At 35.5% G+C, this 15879-nt stretch overlaps 1 protein-coding gene across 1 annotated transcript; it reads left to right on the top strand.

Annotated features, from left to right (window-relative positions):
• The first annotated feature begins 3425 nt into the window (after positions 1-3425).
• LOC120339871 (uncharacterized) lies at positions 3426-15639 on the top strand. Its single transcript, XM_078113446.1, has 5 exons — positions 3426-3513; positions 4776-6184; positions 6784-6947; positions 9856-10040; positions 11659-15639. The coding sequence occupies exons 2-5, from the start codon at positions 4825-4827 to the stop codon at positions 11738-11740; spliced, it is 1791 nt and encodes a 596-aa protein (XP_077969572.1). The 5' UTR covers positions 3426-3513; positions 4776-4824; the 3' UTR covers positions 11741-15639.
• Positions 15640-15879: the final 240 nt, after the last annotated feature.

Here is a 15879-nt window from a genome sequence, read left to right as displayed (position 1 = left end):
TGCCTCCACGGTTACACCCGCTCCAGTAACCAAAGCTTATTTCCGCGATTACACCCGATTTTTAAGTTGAAATACTCTAAACTGAGTTAGCGATTATGTCAACAAAAGACAAAAATAAATTATATATATAGTATTCACGTTTTTAGCATATTCGCTCAAACTACTTTGCACCCTAAAGCGCCGTAGTCATGGTAAAGTTCCCATCCAGAAAAAGGAGAATGCAAAATTTAAAAGAATAAAATTGAACATACAGTGGTACAGCGGCACAAAGCGATCTCCGTCGATATTTGCGCAGTACATAATAAAGCCGTACCTCACTATCAAATAGCCAAGCACGGGGCAATATCAGGGCGTCTGTTGGTATACTGTCCACCCATGGCTCGTGTTTTCTTACATCTCTGCAAACGACACGTGTAGACCCGGAAAAATCGCTGTTTCACTCGAGAGTAGAGGTAAGATCGGCCCAAGAATTCCAGCCAGGCCTGACCCAGGCCCGTGGGAATTAAACCTGACCCGAGCCCGACTAATTACCTGGATTTGCAGGCCCGAGCCCGAAATTTCGTATTTTGTTTAGGAGTTCATTGAATTCGCATTGCAAGAGTTTAGTACAGTATGTGTCGTGTTGATGAGGCAACTTCTGTTTTTTTTTTGCAGACCACGGTCTCTCGTGGCCAAAACATGGCCGAAACGCCTCATTTTAAAAAAGTGAGCGATAGAGAAGGCCGACCCGAACGTAATGATTGACATTTCATGTATTGAACACGCATTTCACGGGAAAAGGGAAGCTCCGCGGAACCAAACGTACCTAAAGTAATCAGTTATTTATCCTTCCACCAATGGAAGGCGTAGCCAGCATATTTTGCGACCGGGGCAAACTATAAAATTGGCGCCCCGACCTCCACGTTTAATCATATTTTCTATTACATTTACTTGTATATGTAAAAACAAATTATATATGTAAATTCAAATTTATATGTATTTATATATTTTATTATTTATTCTAAAATATATGTATATGTGTATTCAAATTTCAATGGAACATTGTATTTAAAAAAGAAGCAAAGCTATACAAAATATAGCATACCATGTTCATAATGTCCGACTCAGTTACTGTTAAAGATGATAGTCTACAATAAATTTATTTGATTTGATTTCACTGTTGCAAACTGGTTAAAACGTCATCAAAATTTTTTTTTTTTTTTCAGTGTTTCTTTTTCAACAATTAGAGGTGCAAGATCACTGAGACGATCCTGTCCCATTGATGCACGCGAATACGACAAAATAAGTTTCAATTTGCTGAAAGACCGTTCACAGCTTGCAATTGAAACTGGTATTTTTAACAAAATTTGTAGACAAATTTGCAGATTGGGTAAAACGTCGTCTCCAAAAGACACAATAAAACCGAGAAGAGCCAAAAGAGTTTCTGGTTGACCTTCAGTTCTGTTACTGAGCAGCATTCTGCAATCTCCAATTTCGGTGAAAAGTTCGTGGCCATTGATGTCCGTGTCGCGAAAATTTACAAAATCTGTGCAATCTCGACGAATTGTCGAAAACGGCATTGGGGTCTTTCAGCACACTATAAAATATTTTTGTAACTCTGCCGCAAAGTACTGTACTCTGACAACCACGAAATACAAAACCACGTATTACTCAAATAATGTATTAACTTCATTTAACCAAATTCCGTTGCCATTTGTCTCCAGCACAGAACTAATATCAACTTACATCGAAGTGCGCAGGCAAGAACTTAACGATACAGAACCACGTAATTAACCCGGTGCATTTTGTTACCTAACGTTAACAAATCAAATTTTGCTTTGTTTCCCGGCGAGATTTTTTAGCCATGTAATTACGATGGAAATCTGATCGTGCGCGAGCTATGTGCCTGATGACGTCGGCAGTCGACGTAGGTGGTCTGTCGTCTGACCAAGTGTGCTGTTTGACATATACTAAGACTAGATGTCTGCGCCGGTGCGATCTTGCTTGTGACCGTTTTGTTACCATTGTTGTGAAATTTTTGCAAGCCCCATTTTGGCGCCCGGAGGCATATGTACCCCATTGCCCGCCCTAAGCTACGCATCTGGAATTAAGCATTCCTCTTTCCAAAAATATTCGCAAGTCGCGAAGGTTAGCGGTTTGGTCTGGACTCAAACATGAGTCTCATCCATAACATATCTTGGCTCGGCGGTGTGGCGCATCGTGGATGAGTGGGTTCGCATCTTACACGGGGTTAGTTATGTGCGAAAGGATTGCTGGATTACCTGCCAGTATAGGGTGGTTCAAGTAACTGGCTGGTCGGTTACGACATCCTACACCATCAAGTCCAAGCTTCCGGAAACAAATAACTGGCTAATTAATCCCATACCCGGTTTGTCTGTCCAGTTTTTGTGTTGTTTTTGTGTTTATGTCAGAGTACCAAAATAAATGATTGATTGATTGATGAACTGCTGGTAACCGGGCGAGAGGTCGTGGTCCGCTTAAAGCCGTATTATCAACTTCCGTCAAATATGTAAATCATATCCTATCCATTTAGGTGAAGCAAACATCACGGCAAAGTATACCTCAAAAGCAGGAACGTGTTTGTCAGGCTAAACGCCGTTTCACACTGCGTATTTAAAGAATTCGGATACTATGGTAATAACTTTTCGTGAATTAATTGTTGAAAGTTTGCCCATGTTGTTCGCTTCTTTATTTGATTCTGTTTTCGTATCGTGTTTACTATTCCTAACTAAATTAGAAAAATCTTATCCGGATCCGGACGAAAGCGCTTCTCTACAAATAATATTCAATAAGAAAAGTTCGATCTTACACTGACTTGCGGCTATGTGTATCAGCGTATCCGGCATTTAGCAGCCTTGTTGAAAATAAACAGTCCAATGCATAGTAATCCGATATACCGCGAGCCTTTGCCATTTGAAGATTCCACAGAAAGTGCACTACATCTACCGTGTTTCCCCGAAAATAAGACCTAGCCTGATTTTTCAAACTGATTTTAATATAAGCCCTCCCCTTAAAATAAGACCCAGTCAATAACGCGAATTTTTTTTCGAACTAGTCGATAGTAGGAAATCTCGCCTACACTTATAAAATGATTTCATAATCTATGTTTTGCAGTTATTTTGAATAAAAACATGTTATTTATAAGTAAATGGATATCGGTTTTCATTTTTTGTTTATTTGAAAATCTCGTAATTCTCCACTGTAATTTTGTTTTTAATAAATTAAAATTTAAGACATTCCCCGAAAATAATTCCTGGTGTTATTTTTCGAAAGAAAATTAAAATAAGACCCAGTCTTGTTTTCGGGGAAACACGGTACAGTATATCCATTTCTTTATACTGAACTTTCTCTCACACAGAAAAGGCTTGATCTTTGCCTAGAAACTGACTTAATGTCCGAATTAACGCTGAACATGCTCGCACAAATAAGCAACTACTTTGAGATGTAATTATTACATCATAAAGATCGTGATTTTATAACAATTCTATGAGCTATGACGTCATGAATATGCGGGTAAGTTGACGCAATGATGCCAGATTCAATACAGAATAAACTGCAATGACGTTTCATTCCAATTATTAGGTTTATACATGTTGGATCTGAATGATTTTAAATTTTCTACTCATGTTTCTTACTTATTTTTATTAACATAACTTTCCATCCTTGCATATCAGTTGAAATCAGCGTCTTTATTTGCCAATTCAAAGTTACTCGACTTGGCACCTTACACAGGGAGTTGGAGTGAAAGGTCAGAATCAGACTGTTGCAAATGTTGAGATTTTTGCAATACTGCGCTATGCTGCATTTGAAACTGAGTAATGAATGCAGTTATATTGTTATTCGATCAGTATGTTGGGCGATGGCAGTTCGGTTGGAATACCGTTATCAGCTTATGCGACTGACTCTAAGATAATGCGGAGTATTAGCAGAGTATGTTCATACGTTTGTTTTTATTAATGCCCGTCCTCCAGGTCCTCTGTATTTTGTTTGTCCCTTTGTTGTTGTTTTGTTAGTATCAGTGTGACCAAATAAAAAAAAAAAAAAAAAAAAAAAAAAAAAAAATCATTTTATTGCCTATTAAATGGAGTCGAAATAAAATTATACTTATATTGTGACAAATAGTAGTATAGCCAAATTTTGTTGACCTTCAATGAACCAGTTGAATCCATTATTTTGTTTTAAGACGAAGTGGCTTATAGATAGCAATCCTTACTTATTGCAAAAAATACTTATACTTATTATTATAATAGGCTATCTGTGTTTTATAGTTATAAAGATTTTGAGAAAATGCCATTCCAGAGACTTTAAACAATATAATTGTTGCGACTGGAAAAAATGGAATGGCATTTTCCTCGGTCGCAATAATTAATGTACCATAATTACAGATTTATTTTGCTCAGAGGACTCGAGGTCAGGAGATTGGCCCCATTTCCGCTTTTATGATACATGATATAGCTTGGGAAGACTATTCTAATCTATCATATAATATTGTGTAAAAAGTCCTGATGGGAGAGTTGTACGTAACCACAGGCAGTTTCTAAGCAATTGAACATTCTGGGTTCATGGCCATTGTTGGAAATAATAATAACAACTCGGAGGTCACATGTTTGTTATGGCGAGATTTCTCATTTGTTAATTTCTCTAGGAATTCAGACCACCAACTGTGAAGTAATATGCTGACATGAGCAATTCATCTATTATGTTCAATAATAAAATGTAGTTTTGATTTGGAAGATGGTCCACAGAGGTTAACAAAATGTATTGTTTTTATGCAGGTGTTAGGATTGTTATATTTAGTTACTGATCTGAGTAAGGTCGAGCTGAATGATCATGAATGAAGATTACATTAAACAAACAAATTCAACCCAAGCCGGTTTGCTTATGACATCACTCGATAACTTGAGAGAACAAAACATTCTCTGTGATTTTGATGTCAAAGTTGGTGACAAATCCTTTCGTGCTCATCGCTGTGTCTTGGCAGCCTCATCAGGATACTTTAAAGCCATGTTTACGAGCAAAATGAAGGAATCTCGTGACGGTTTTATCAATATGAAGGATGTCGATCAGAATGAGATTTCCCAATGTATAGAATTCATGTATAAAGGAGTAGGAAATTTGAAAATGGAATACGTTCAACAAATCCTGCAAGCATCCAACCTGTTACAAATGGTTGGCTTGACTAACTTTTGCTTTCATTACTTGAAAACCCATGTCTCTTCGACCAATTGCCTTTCTGTCATCAACTTGGCTCAAGCATACGATCGCCATGATATAAAAGAGCAAGCAGAACAGGTTTTGATCACTAATTTCAAATCAGTAATTTCCTCTGAGATGTTCCCATTCATTATCAAGCCAGATCTCATGCGTTACATAAAAGTTTCAAATGTGAGTTATCAAACATCATGGCAAGCTATGATGACATGGGCAAGAGCAAAAGATGAAGATGCAGAGAGATGTTTTGCCGATCTTGTTACAGTCATCAATATCCAGACTTATCCTTTCAAATTTCTTCTGGAGACTGTATTGGAAGAACCATTGGTGAAAAGTAATGATATTGCGAAGAATTCAATCATCACTGCATTATTCTCTGATGTCAAGAATCTTGAGACAAATCTTGAGATTGACAACTGCTTCATCCTGAAGAATCTGGCTGAAACTCATCGAGTTACAAACTCAAATGCTGTGAAAGATGTGATGAATCGATTTCTGGAAGCAACTTTCGAACAAGTCATTGAGAAAAAAGAGTTTTGTGATATCAGCAAAGATGAGATCATAAGGATTTACAAATCCCCAAACACAAAATATTCTTCCGAGACTGTTAAATGGCATGGAACTCTTAGATGGATTAAACAAGATATTCAGAAAAGGAAAAAACATTTTCATGAACTGTTTAGCCTTCTCGATCTCGGAAAATTCCCCCTGCAATTTCTCAAACAAACCATTCGCTCAGAAACTTTGGTCAACGATTCTCGTAAATGTTACGATCTACTTGTTGATGAAATATTTTCTCGAGCTGATGAAAAGTCCACAGATCAGGCAGCTCAGAAAGCATCTTTCACTGTTCCAAGTACTAAAGCAGATACAGAAACTTCCTTGGGCAACACTGCATCAAGTAGTCACGGATCTATGAATGTACAAGAGCCAAAGATGGAAGCAGTGGGTGGATACAGGAGTGACACTTCAGGTACAATCTCTTTTGTGTTTCTTAGCTGCTGGGCACGTCTCTAGGGGGGCAGCATAAACATTTGACATGCCCCTGCTTAGCTGAGTTCGATAAAGTGAGCACTGAGCACTAATACTGTTAAGTTGTTCATGTCTAGTTGTTGATTTATAATTCTGAACCATTCATTTTGGAGAATTAACATCATTATTAACCACTTTCCATTATTCCATTATCCCTTCCATTATTCTTTCCAGCCCTTGGAATAAATATTGCTACATAGTGATTCAATAAGTGTGTAGCTGTTCCCAACTGTTCTGTTCCAAACTAGGCCTCAAGTAATTATGTGTAATACCTGTAATGAGCTCTGACAGGCTATGAATGAGCGCCTTTCTCATGGTTTCCCATTTTTAATAATGTATTACCTGATTTAAACTTTGACTGGTTGTTATGCTATTGACATCCCAGATATTGTTATTTTGCTCGTGAACTGAGAACGATAAAAAAGTTTCTCTCTACTTTATGAATAATTATAATTATCAGCCTTCCCCACTTTTTATTTTAAACGAATACCTGAATCTTATGCTAATTTACATAAACTGAAATAATTTTCCAATTTACAGAATCTCAGTCTTCAAGTCAAGCTACTTCATCTGGTCTAAGAATCATCAACCAGCAACCACCTGGTGGAAGAATGACAGTGGAAAGGTTGGATGAATCACTGCCAGGATATGGAGGGTGGAACACTTCTGTCATCTCCTACTCATTCCCTGCTGGAAGTCTGAATGTGAGTCATGTAATGAATTCAGTTGGTTGAATATTAAATTATGTATTTACTGGAACCAGGATTCTTGTTGTATTAATATATATCGATTGTATGTTTAACATTGAATATTCCAAATACAATTTTCCTGCCCCCAAATAGCAATTGAATCCTAATTACACTTTTCGTTATTACATTGTTCACTTTAAACAGGGCCCTGCATAAGTAACCGCTAATGCATAAGAAGCTGCTATTTGTGGACTATAATTTTTCGTTTCGGAATTGCCTACTCAAGTTATTACATCTTGGATAAGGCAGTGGGCATGGGACTTGAGACCTTCAAATTATGATCCAACATAGCTAAGTCCAATGCTATAACCACAAGGCCATCACAACACCTTAGTGCTTAGATGTTCTAGAAATTTTTTCCGATGTTTCCAGAAAGCAGTTTTTTATGTTGGTTTAATGGCCCCTTGCAGGATTTACCTCTACCAGTGCTGATGTCCAAAATAAATGAATATATTCACAATTGTTTATATTACATAGAGCAAATTCTTGATTTGAGGTTTTCATTTCAAAATTTGTCTTTTGAAGCATTTGATTATTGAAGGAAATCGTATGACTTTCGTTAAAATCTGACATTGCAAAAATCAATCCAAGCTGTGTTCATATCAGTTATTCTGCATTACTGAATTAAATTTCCACATATGTAATTGTACATAGAGATGTATCGGTATCGGTATCTGCAATATCGGCCATTTTTTCGGTATCGGCCATTTATCAGTATCGGTTAAATTAAGGCCGATATTCCCGATATATTTACCTTTTTGATATGGTCCAGAATGTTTTAAAAGATAAGTTGGAATACTACTTATTTTTTGTCTGGAGAGATCCTGAGCTATGAGCCATACATGTCCCCACCCCTGCGAGAGAATAGGATTCACGTGTTTTTAGCTATTTATCAGCCAAACTAGCTGAACTATTTTCGCTGTCAAATTTTTATATTGACATTTTTAATATTACATAGTAATTATGAAGAAATATATCAACACAGCACATAACAAAAAGCAACTAGGCGCCCAGTTTTAAATCATACAGTGGAATTGGGGTTCTTATTAACGGCACATAAACTTTTATCACGGGTATAAATTCTGACTGTTTGTCGTCAAGTACGAGTGTCATTTAGTCTAACGACACCGATAAACTAAATTCCGACACAATCAATTATTGATATTCCTTCATGTTGGCTTTGACTTATTGCTTCGACGATTACGATTAGCCACGAAATAAAATATTTGTAAAATGCTTTTAATTTGAACGTAGGACGGCGGCGCTAGAATGTGTGGGTGATATTCGATATTCTTTTAAACACGAATAACGATATTCGAAGGTCGCGATATTAACATTAAATTCAAATTGGACATCCCGGCTTATGAGTTTTCTAATTGAACACTGAGATTACTAGCGTTACTGTACAATGTATCTTAATCAGTTAAAGCAAACACATTAATTTCATATTATGTGATATATCTTTTTTTTTCGATCTGAAATAATGTGTACTATGAACAACGCTCAAAGACCATTGTTTTAACCCGTCTGCCCTACACAGCACACCTAATTAAGTAATAATTACATAGTATCGGTATCGGAATATCTGCCTTTTTGTAGTATCGGTATCGGCGTTTTTAGCTGGTATCGGTGACAAAAGTGGTATCGGTACATCTCTAATTGTACAGTGATTTTGAAGGACTCTTGTTGGGCATGGCCCAATTTAGAATATATTTAATATTGGAAAAAAATATTATTTAAGAATTTATATGAAATAGTAAATTAGGTATTTCATTTTGGCAATAATCATCATAATTTATCTTAAGTCTGATAGTTTTGTCCGACTATAAGATTCCAAACGCCTAAAATGACTAACTTACCATATGAATTTTTTCTATGAAACGTTTGTCATGTCTTTTGTTCCAAACAGGGCTATGTATGAGCAGCCACTGATACGCAAGGCACTACTATTTATTGTAGTACTGAAATCTTCCTGGTTGCATTGCCACCTAATTTATCATAAACTCCTACCTATTGCATTATGCACTGAGTAATGTGCTTGAATCCAGGATTTTCAACCTGTGATGCTAAAGTAGTTTGGCTACTTCTCTTCACATTAATCTTCAAATCTTAGATCGACGATCTCATCAACGAGGTATTTAAATTGGCAAGCAATGCTCTGCCTGAAAAAATGTTGGTCCTTTGGTTTTTCATAAATAACCTCTTACATATCAGTGGATTTTTTGTGTATCAGTAATATGTTAGTGTCATCATATTCTAACTCTGCTCCCAATTATAGATATATTATGTTTGATTCTTTTTTTGAAAAATTAAAACTTTTTTTTAATAAATGTTATGTGTAGGCAACTCTGAACAAGGTGCCACTGATTATATGTTTCCTGAGGATATTTTACTTGTTTGCACATGTAAAACATCTTTGGTTCAAATGTGTGCCCTCCTCCTGACCTAGAAATCAAATGTTTTGATAGTCAATGTTTAGTGAGAAAGATTCTAATCGATCAATTGAAGTATTCACGTATCAGTGCCTGCTTGTTTTGTGCCTTGTTCAGAGCGAGTATTTGAAAACATCCCAACTAAAATCACCAAAAAAATGCTTTTGCAACTGTCTGCTTCTGAGGAATCGTTAAATTTATATGAAACGATTCTGAGTTGCAGAAATTTTAGTTTAAAGCTTTTGGACCTTCAGAAGTATGCGCACCAAGATGGCGCACAACCTGAACATAGTATGTGTTAACCGGTTAGGATTCAGGTTGTGTGACATCTTGGTGCGCATACTTCTGGAGAACCTGGTGTTTATATCAGTTTTAATAAATTATCAGGGATGGGAGTTGAATAATTTGTTACGGTATGTTTATTTTTGCAGGGTGTTTCATATGAGGCAAAGAAATTCACTGAATATTTGCCCGACATTGGAATCATACACTTTCTAGAGGAGGCACTCAATGCGGGATTGCTCTTCAAGATTCAGATAATCAGAAGCAACAGAGGAGAGATAATATGGAATGATGAAATTCCTCAAAAGACTAACAAACATGGAGGTCCAGATAAGTAAGTTCTTTAGTTGAATAATCTGTACAATTATTATAAGGATTAAAAGGAACCTCGAGTGAGTTATATCCAGTATCGATGTAATAAAAAATTAGTTCAAACAAAATTTGAGATTTAAGATTTTTGAAATAGGAATTGCAAAAATTAGATTCAACCAAAGCAATATTTATTTTCCAAACTGACCTTCCATGCGAAGTTAGATAAACGGACTTTCACACAAAAAGTCATGATTTGTACTAAACATCATTTGGCAAACTCTTATATATAAATCAAAGAAAGGCATCTTTGGGCTGCGATTTTGATCCCATAACCTTCCATCCAGCTTGTGACATTTGTAACCACTCAACCACATATATAATGCCTCATCCTAGGTAAAATCAAGTACAACGTTCTCAACTTTCCTCTCTTGATTTCAAGCAACATTCGAATTTGTTTATACACATCTTATATACATCTTTCACTTTTAACAAAGCTATATATATAAGAAACCACCGCATCCATCGAATTTCAGTTGATGGGTGAGGGATGGCCAGAAAGCGTTCTTTCTATTCCTGATAAATATTGACCATTATTTGTCATGCTGTTGCAAAATGTTAGGGTGTATGTGACTGAGGGTTATTTCTTAGTAACAATCAGAATAAACCATTATGGTATTCAGGCTTGAATTGTCTGCAACGTGACTGTAACAGGTTCAACGACCAGCTGTTGTTTACTAGGTTTCTCTGTTGTCACATCTGTCATTGGAATTATGATTGCCCAATTTTGTAACTATTTGATCCGTATTCCAGTAACGACTAAATTTTCTGCTTCTCTGCTGTCAATGTTTCATTGGGCATCCAACATATAAATTATAGTTACACTTACACTGCTTATTCTTAAAATTCTATTATAAACGAGATATTTGAGTTTTATATATACGACGCTTATCGACACATTTTGCTGTGAACAAAGCCCTGTTTAAGCTTCCACTGATATGTAGCAATATTAAAGGAGCTAATAATATTTGGCAGAACTAGTTTCTTTTTTGGTTCGGCATTACCTCCCAATGTTTTGGGTAGGGTGATGGCCATTGGATTTAAACCAAAGTTGTGCAGTTTGCGATGCCAACCCAATTAAGTTTAACGCTTCAACCATTATGCCATCGCGCATCATGAATATATATTTTATTTGGTGGTTTTACAACTTCGGTTTGATCAGTGAGTGCTCTGTTCAAGCAGACAATAAGACTTTGGGGCATTACTCGGTTTCAAAACTCTAAGATGATCAATGTTCGACGAAGCCTTCCCTTGCACCATGGATAAGGTGTTGGGCTTAGTGATTTTGATGTTTCATATTTTAGTACAGTATCAATGAAATCAAATACCTGAAAAAATTACCTCTTTAGACATTCATCTCTACCTACGAGTAAAGTTGACTTGACATTCTTTTTACACATCTAAACCTTACATTCAAATCTCACTCACACAGGCATTGCTAAGTTAGGCGTTTCTTAGTACTAAGGAGTCAAATATTTGTGACTTTCAGTGTTCTTTTATCGAACATCTTATTTTTTACAGTTAATTGAAATCAGACTCATATGCAACTACCATTATCTCTCATACAATCTAATCTTTTTCAGCAATGGATACCCTGATGATGACCATGTGAATAAACTTTGGGATGCATTGGAGGCGAAATTAAAGGCAGCAGGAATTCAATAATAACAATAGATGATCAACAATGGACGTTCAACACTATCCGGACAATACCATATTAAAACTCCTTCATTGATTTTGTAGTGTCATTATCAAGCATTTCATCAAGCCACTTATAAATATTATAAAGTTCGGTGAACTGCAATATCAGTCAGATTGACTCAGATATCTTTAAAGGACATTTTATATATCTCAAGGCAATTTTAAAACAGAAAACTTTGGGGCTACAGTGGTAAATAAAATAAGTTCCTGTCATTACCGGAACAGACCCTAAATTGCCTGAACGGGGTGGAGAATCCATCTAAACCTACTGGAACTACCTGTAGCTATCTTGAAAAGTTGTGTAGAAATTGAAAGTCTGTGGAATTAAATACTTACATATAGTACATAATCAACAATCGACTTTGAACACTACGTGGACAATTTAATATTAGAATCCCTTCATTTATTTTATAGTGTCAAAATCAAGCATTTTATCAGGCCACTTACAAAATATTATAAAGTCCAATGAACTGCAATATCAGTCAGACTCGTCCTTGCGTATTTAAATCCAACTTTATTCTGTTCATTTGAGAATGATCAAGAATTGTATTTGGCAATATTTTTCTATTATGCTAATTGGTCAGAATTTTCAAAACCAACAATTTATTTTTTCTCAAATTTCCATCGATTTTGATCTGTTTCATCCTTTTATTATTAATCAACTACATGATATTTGTGCATATATGTATATATTTCCTTATATCACATCTACTGTATGAACAAACTTTCAAATCAGTTCATCTTTCCACTTCTGGCTAATTCCATCCTAATTACTTAAGTTTCAGTTGCTTTTTTCAGTATTTTCTCTTATACTAATAGTTGTTGTGTTGTTAATCTTTTGAGTAAGGATGAAAAGATTCGGTCGATCAGAGTTTACTAATCTGTAAGAGAGAATGAATGTTTTTATCACGCTCCTAGTATTCATTCCTTTATAGGTGAGCAAACATGTGCTCATTTGTGTTTTCCATTCTTATTGTTCTTTCGTTTGTGGGGAAGAAAACACGTGCCTTATCATCACGTTATCATTCAGGATAAAGATGTTTCAAGACTTTGCAAAAGTAAAAATGCATTTTTATAATCATTGAAAAAAAATGATGCTTTGAGTCAAGTTTTTGAATAACTCTCACAAGTTTTACTCTAACTGACTCAGTGATTCCCAAACTGGAGTTCACTGACCCTTTGGGGTCATGAAGCACTTTGGAGGGTCCGCTAAAGAAACTTATTATGTGGCTTATAGCTTGAGTTAATACAAGAATTAAGTGCTCAAATTTGCAAATACACATTTGTCGCCTTTTGCTGCTTTGTAATCAGTGCTGGAGAGGCTGGTTTTTTACAAACTCTTTCTATCATGCCGCCCCATTGTGATATCACAGAGATGTGGGCCAGTGATAATTGCGATATATAAGTTTTGTATTTATCCTGGTGAGAAGGCTAGTTGAGCACTCTGTTATCAGCCCGGTTACCGAAATCAGATCTATGTTCAGATGTATCATGAATTTGCTTGGCAGGGGGAGCTGTAACCAACCAGATAATCCCACCATAATAGCCTCCATTAGTTTTTCCAATGCTTTTTTGTTGTAAACTATATTTCAGCGGTACCTGTGTAATTATGATTTATCAAGTATGTCACAATTGTCTGTGTATATTTTTTTTCATGTTTATATGCTTACATCTTATTCAATGCTGTTTTGTCTGGTCTGAGTATTGTGGTAACATCCGAATTTGTATTATAAGACTCCCGGCCACCCATCGCATCTGCAGGAAAAAATATATCTCTTGCTCTCTTTTTCGGCTATTAATGATCTGCAGTTTCAATCAGATTTTACTTGAGAAATTAAACGTTCAATTAAACAAAAATTTTCAAATACTCAACACTGTTGTTGAGTCTGTTTGGGAATACTGGTAATATATAAAAAAAAATTTATTTATATTTTTTTTCGAATTTTGACCAACATTTCATGTGTTTCCATTATTTTTCAAAGTTTCTTGTTCTTTAGTTCAGGGGTATTAGCCAACAAAATCCTTCTTATTTTGATCCTATTAAGTTCAGTTTGACAGAAACACTCAGCATTCATCAATAACAAGCGTGTTGCTCGCTTTCTGGTGCATCGAATTATCTGCTTTAGAAATAATTTTCAGTTTATTTTATGAAACTTGAAAAGAATTGAGGAATGGATAATTTTGTAATTTTACACTTGTTCTGAGCAAGCATATGGACAAGCAGTAACTTTTAAATAGCGAGCATGTTTGGAAATATATCAAGTCGTTTGTGTTCAACACAATTCTCTGTTTCTCTAATAGAAATGAGAAAAATATTCGCTGTTAAAGGCAGAGCTGTCGTATTGACCTATGATGTATTTATATATATATTGATATATTTTTACTGGTCGCGCGGATTATCTTTTGACTTCTAGATCCAGAGCCATAATTTCAATTTCCACTTTCCATTGCCTTTCAAATTCCAATCCAAAGTTTTCTTCAAAACAATTATTACTTCAATATTGCACACACTAATATGCATACCATCTCACCTTTCCATATCTTCGCATCATTCTGATATATGCAGGGGTGGCACAAATTCACAATAATATACCACTTGTTGTGACTAGAGTCGACAAATGTGGACAATAAGTGACATATTGTTTTTTATTATTTTTCCAATTTCACTTGCAGTAGTATATAGTCCAATTTTATATCTATCTTTCTATTTTAGTATAAGCAATTTTCTTTACTATTATGCTTTTTTAATCATACTTGCTGCTTCAATCATATGTAGTTCCATGCTCTGCTTACGTTTTATCTGATATCATTCAAGTCTAACTCTTGCCACTGATAACATTGACTCATATTAGAAAGTTCAATTTAGTTTTTATGAAGAATTTTCACTCTTAACAAGGCTCTGTAAAAGCAGTCACTATTTTTGGAAGGAAATCTATCCGATTTGGCAACCCTGGAAAAGGTGGAGGTTGAATCAGAGGTATTTAACCCACAATGCCGATATAGTTAAATCTTTAATACCCACTAGGCCAGTGATTCTCAACCTTTTTTCTTTCGTGGCCCATTTTTGTTGCCAAAAAATTCTTGTGGCCCACTAACTTTTCATTGCAATGAGAAAAGTACAAGAAAATCAAAATGGACATTTTCACTTTAATAATTAGAACGAAAATTACCACTTAGTAGCAGAAACAGCTTCGTCATTGATTGCTGCTACAATCAAAATTAACTATTGTGACATAAATAAAACTAGCATTCTTTGGCCCACCTCAAAATCTTTGTATGGTCCAGCAGTGGGTTGAGAACCAGTGCACTAGGTGAACGTTTTTTTACCGTGGAGGATTTCTTCCCCAGGGTGGGTTTTTGTCGTTGTTGGGGAGGAACTTGAATTTGCTGTGGTATCACTAATTTTCTTTAGTTTTAATACTATAATACTAATTTATGAGCATATTGTAAACCACTTAAATTGTACAAACGCCAGAGTGCGACTTGTGCATAAATAACTAGCTTATGATTCATTAAAGTAATACTTATGACAAGGGAGGGATAGACAGTTTCTAAATTTGCAATGGGAGGAATTTAACGAAAAAGTTACTTATAGTAATGAGAAAGTGTCCAATGGAAGACTTGATCTTTTTCTCAATTTGATGGGAAACTTGGTTTCTGACCTATTATCAATGATATTTATTTCACAAATCATTCAGTGATCTGCCTTACTATTGGTGCTATTCATATGCTATGCTGATATACATTGTTAGATTGTTATGTAGCGCTTATTATTATTTTTTATACAGATCTAATGTGAAACTATGTATATATGAATTGTTCTAACACAGTTTTGTAAAATATATTACTAATTTACTGCTCTACGAACGTTGAATATCTAGAAAAAAATGTATTCATCCGGTCAGCCGAACTCTTACCGGCAATCACTAGGTAAAACAAAGTAGTCGTCTATCAGCGCGTTACAACAACTCCACGGTTACACCCGCTCCAGTAACCAAAGCTTATTTCCGCGATTACACCCGATTTTTAAGTTGAAATACTCTAAACTGAGTTAGCGATTATGTCAACAAAAGACAAAAATAAATTATATATATAGTATTCAC

The sequence above is a fragment of the Styela clava genome, chromosome 6, assembly GCF_964204865.1.
Source record: "Styela clava chromosome 6, kaStyClav1.hap1.2, whole genome shotgun sequence".
Taxonomy (NCBI): domain Eukaryota; kingdom Metazoa; phylum Chordata; class Ascidiacea; order Stolidobranchia; family Styelidae; genus Styela; species Styela clava.
This window is presented reverse-complemented; position numbering and strand designations above follow the sequence as displayed.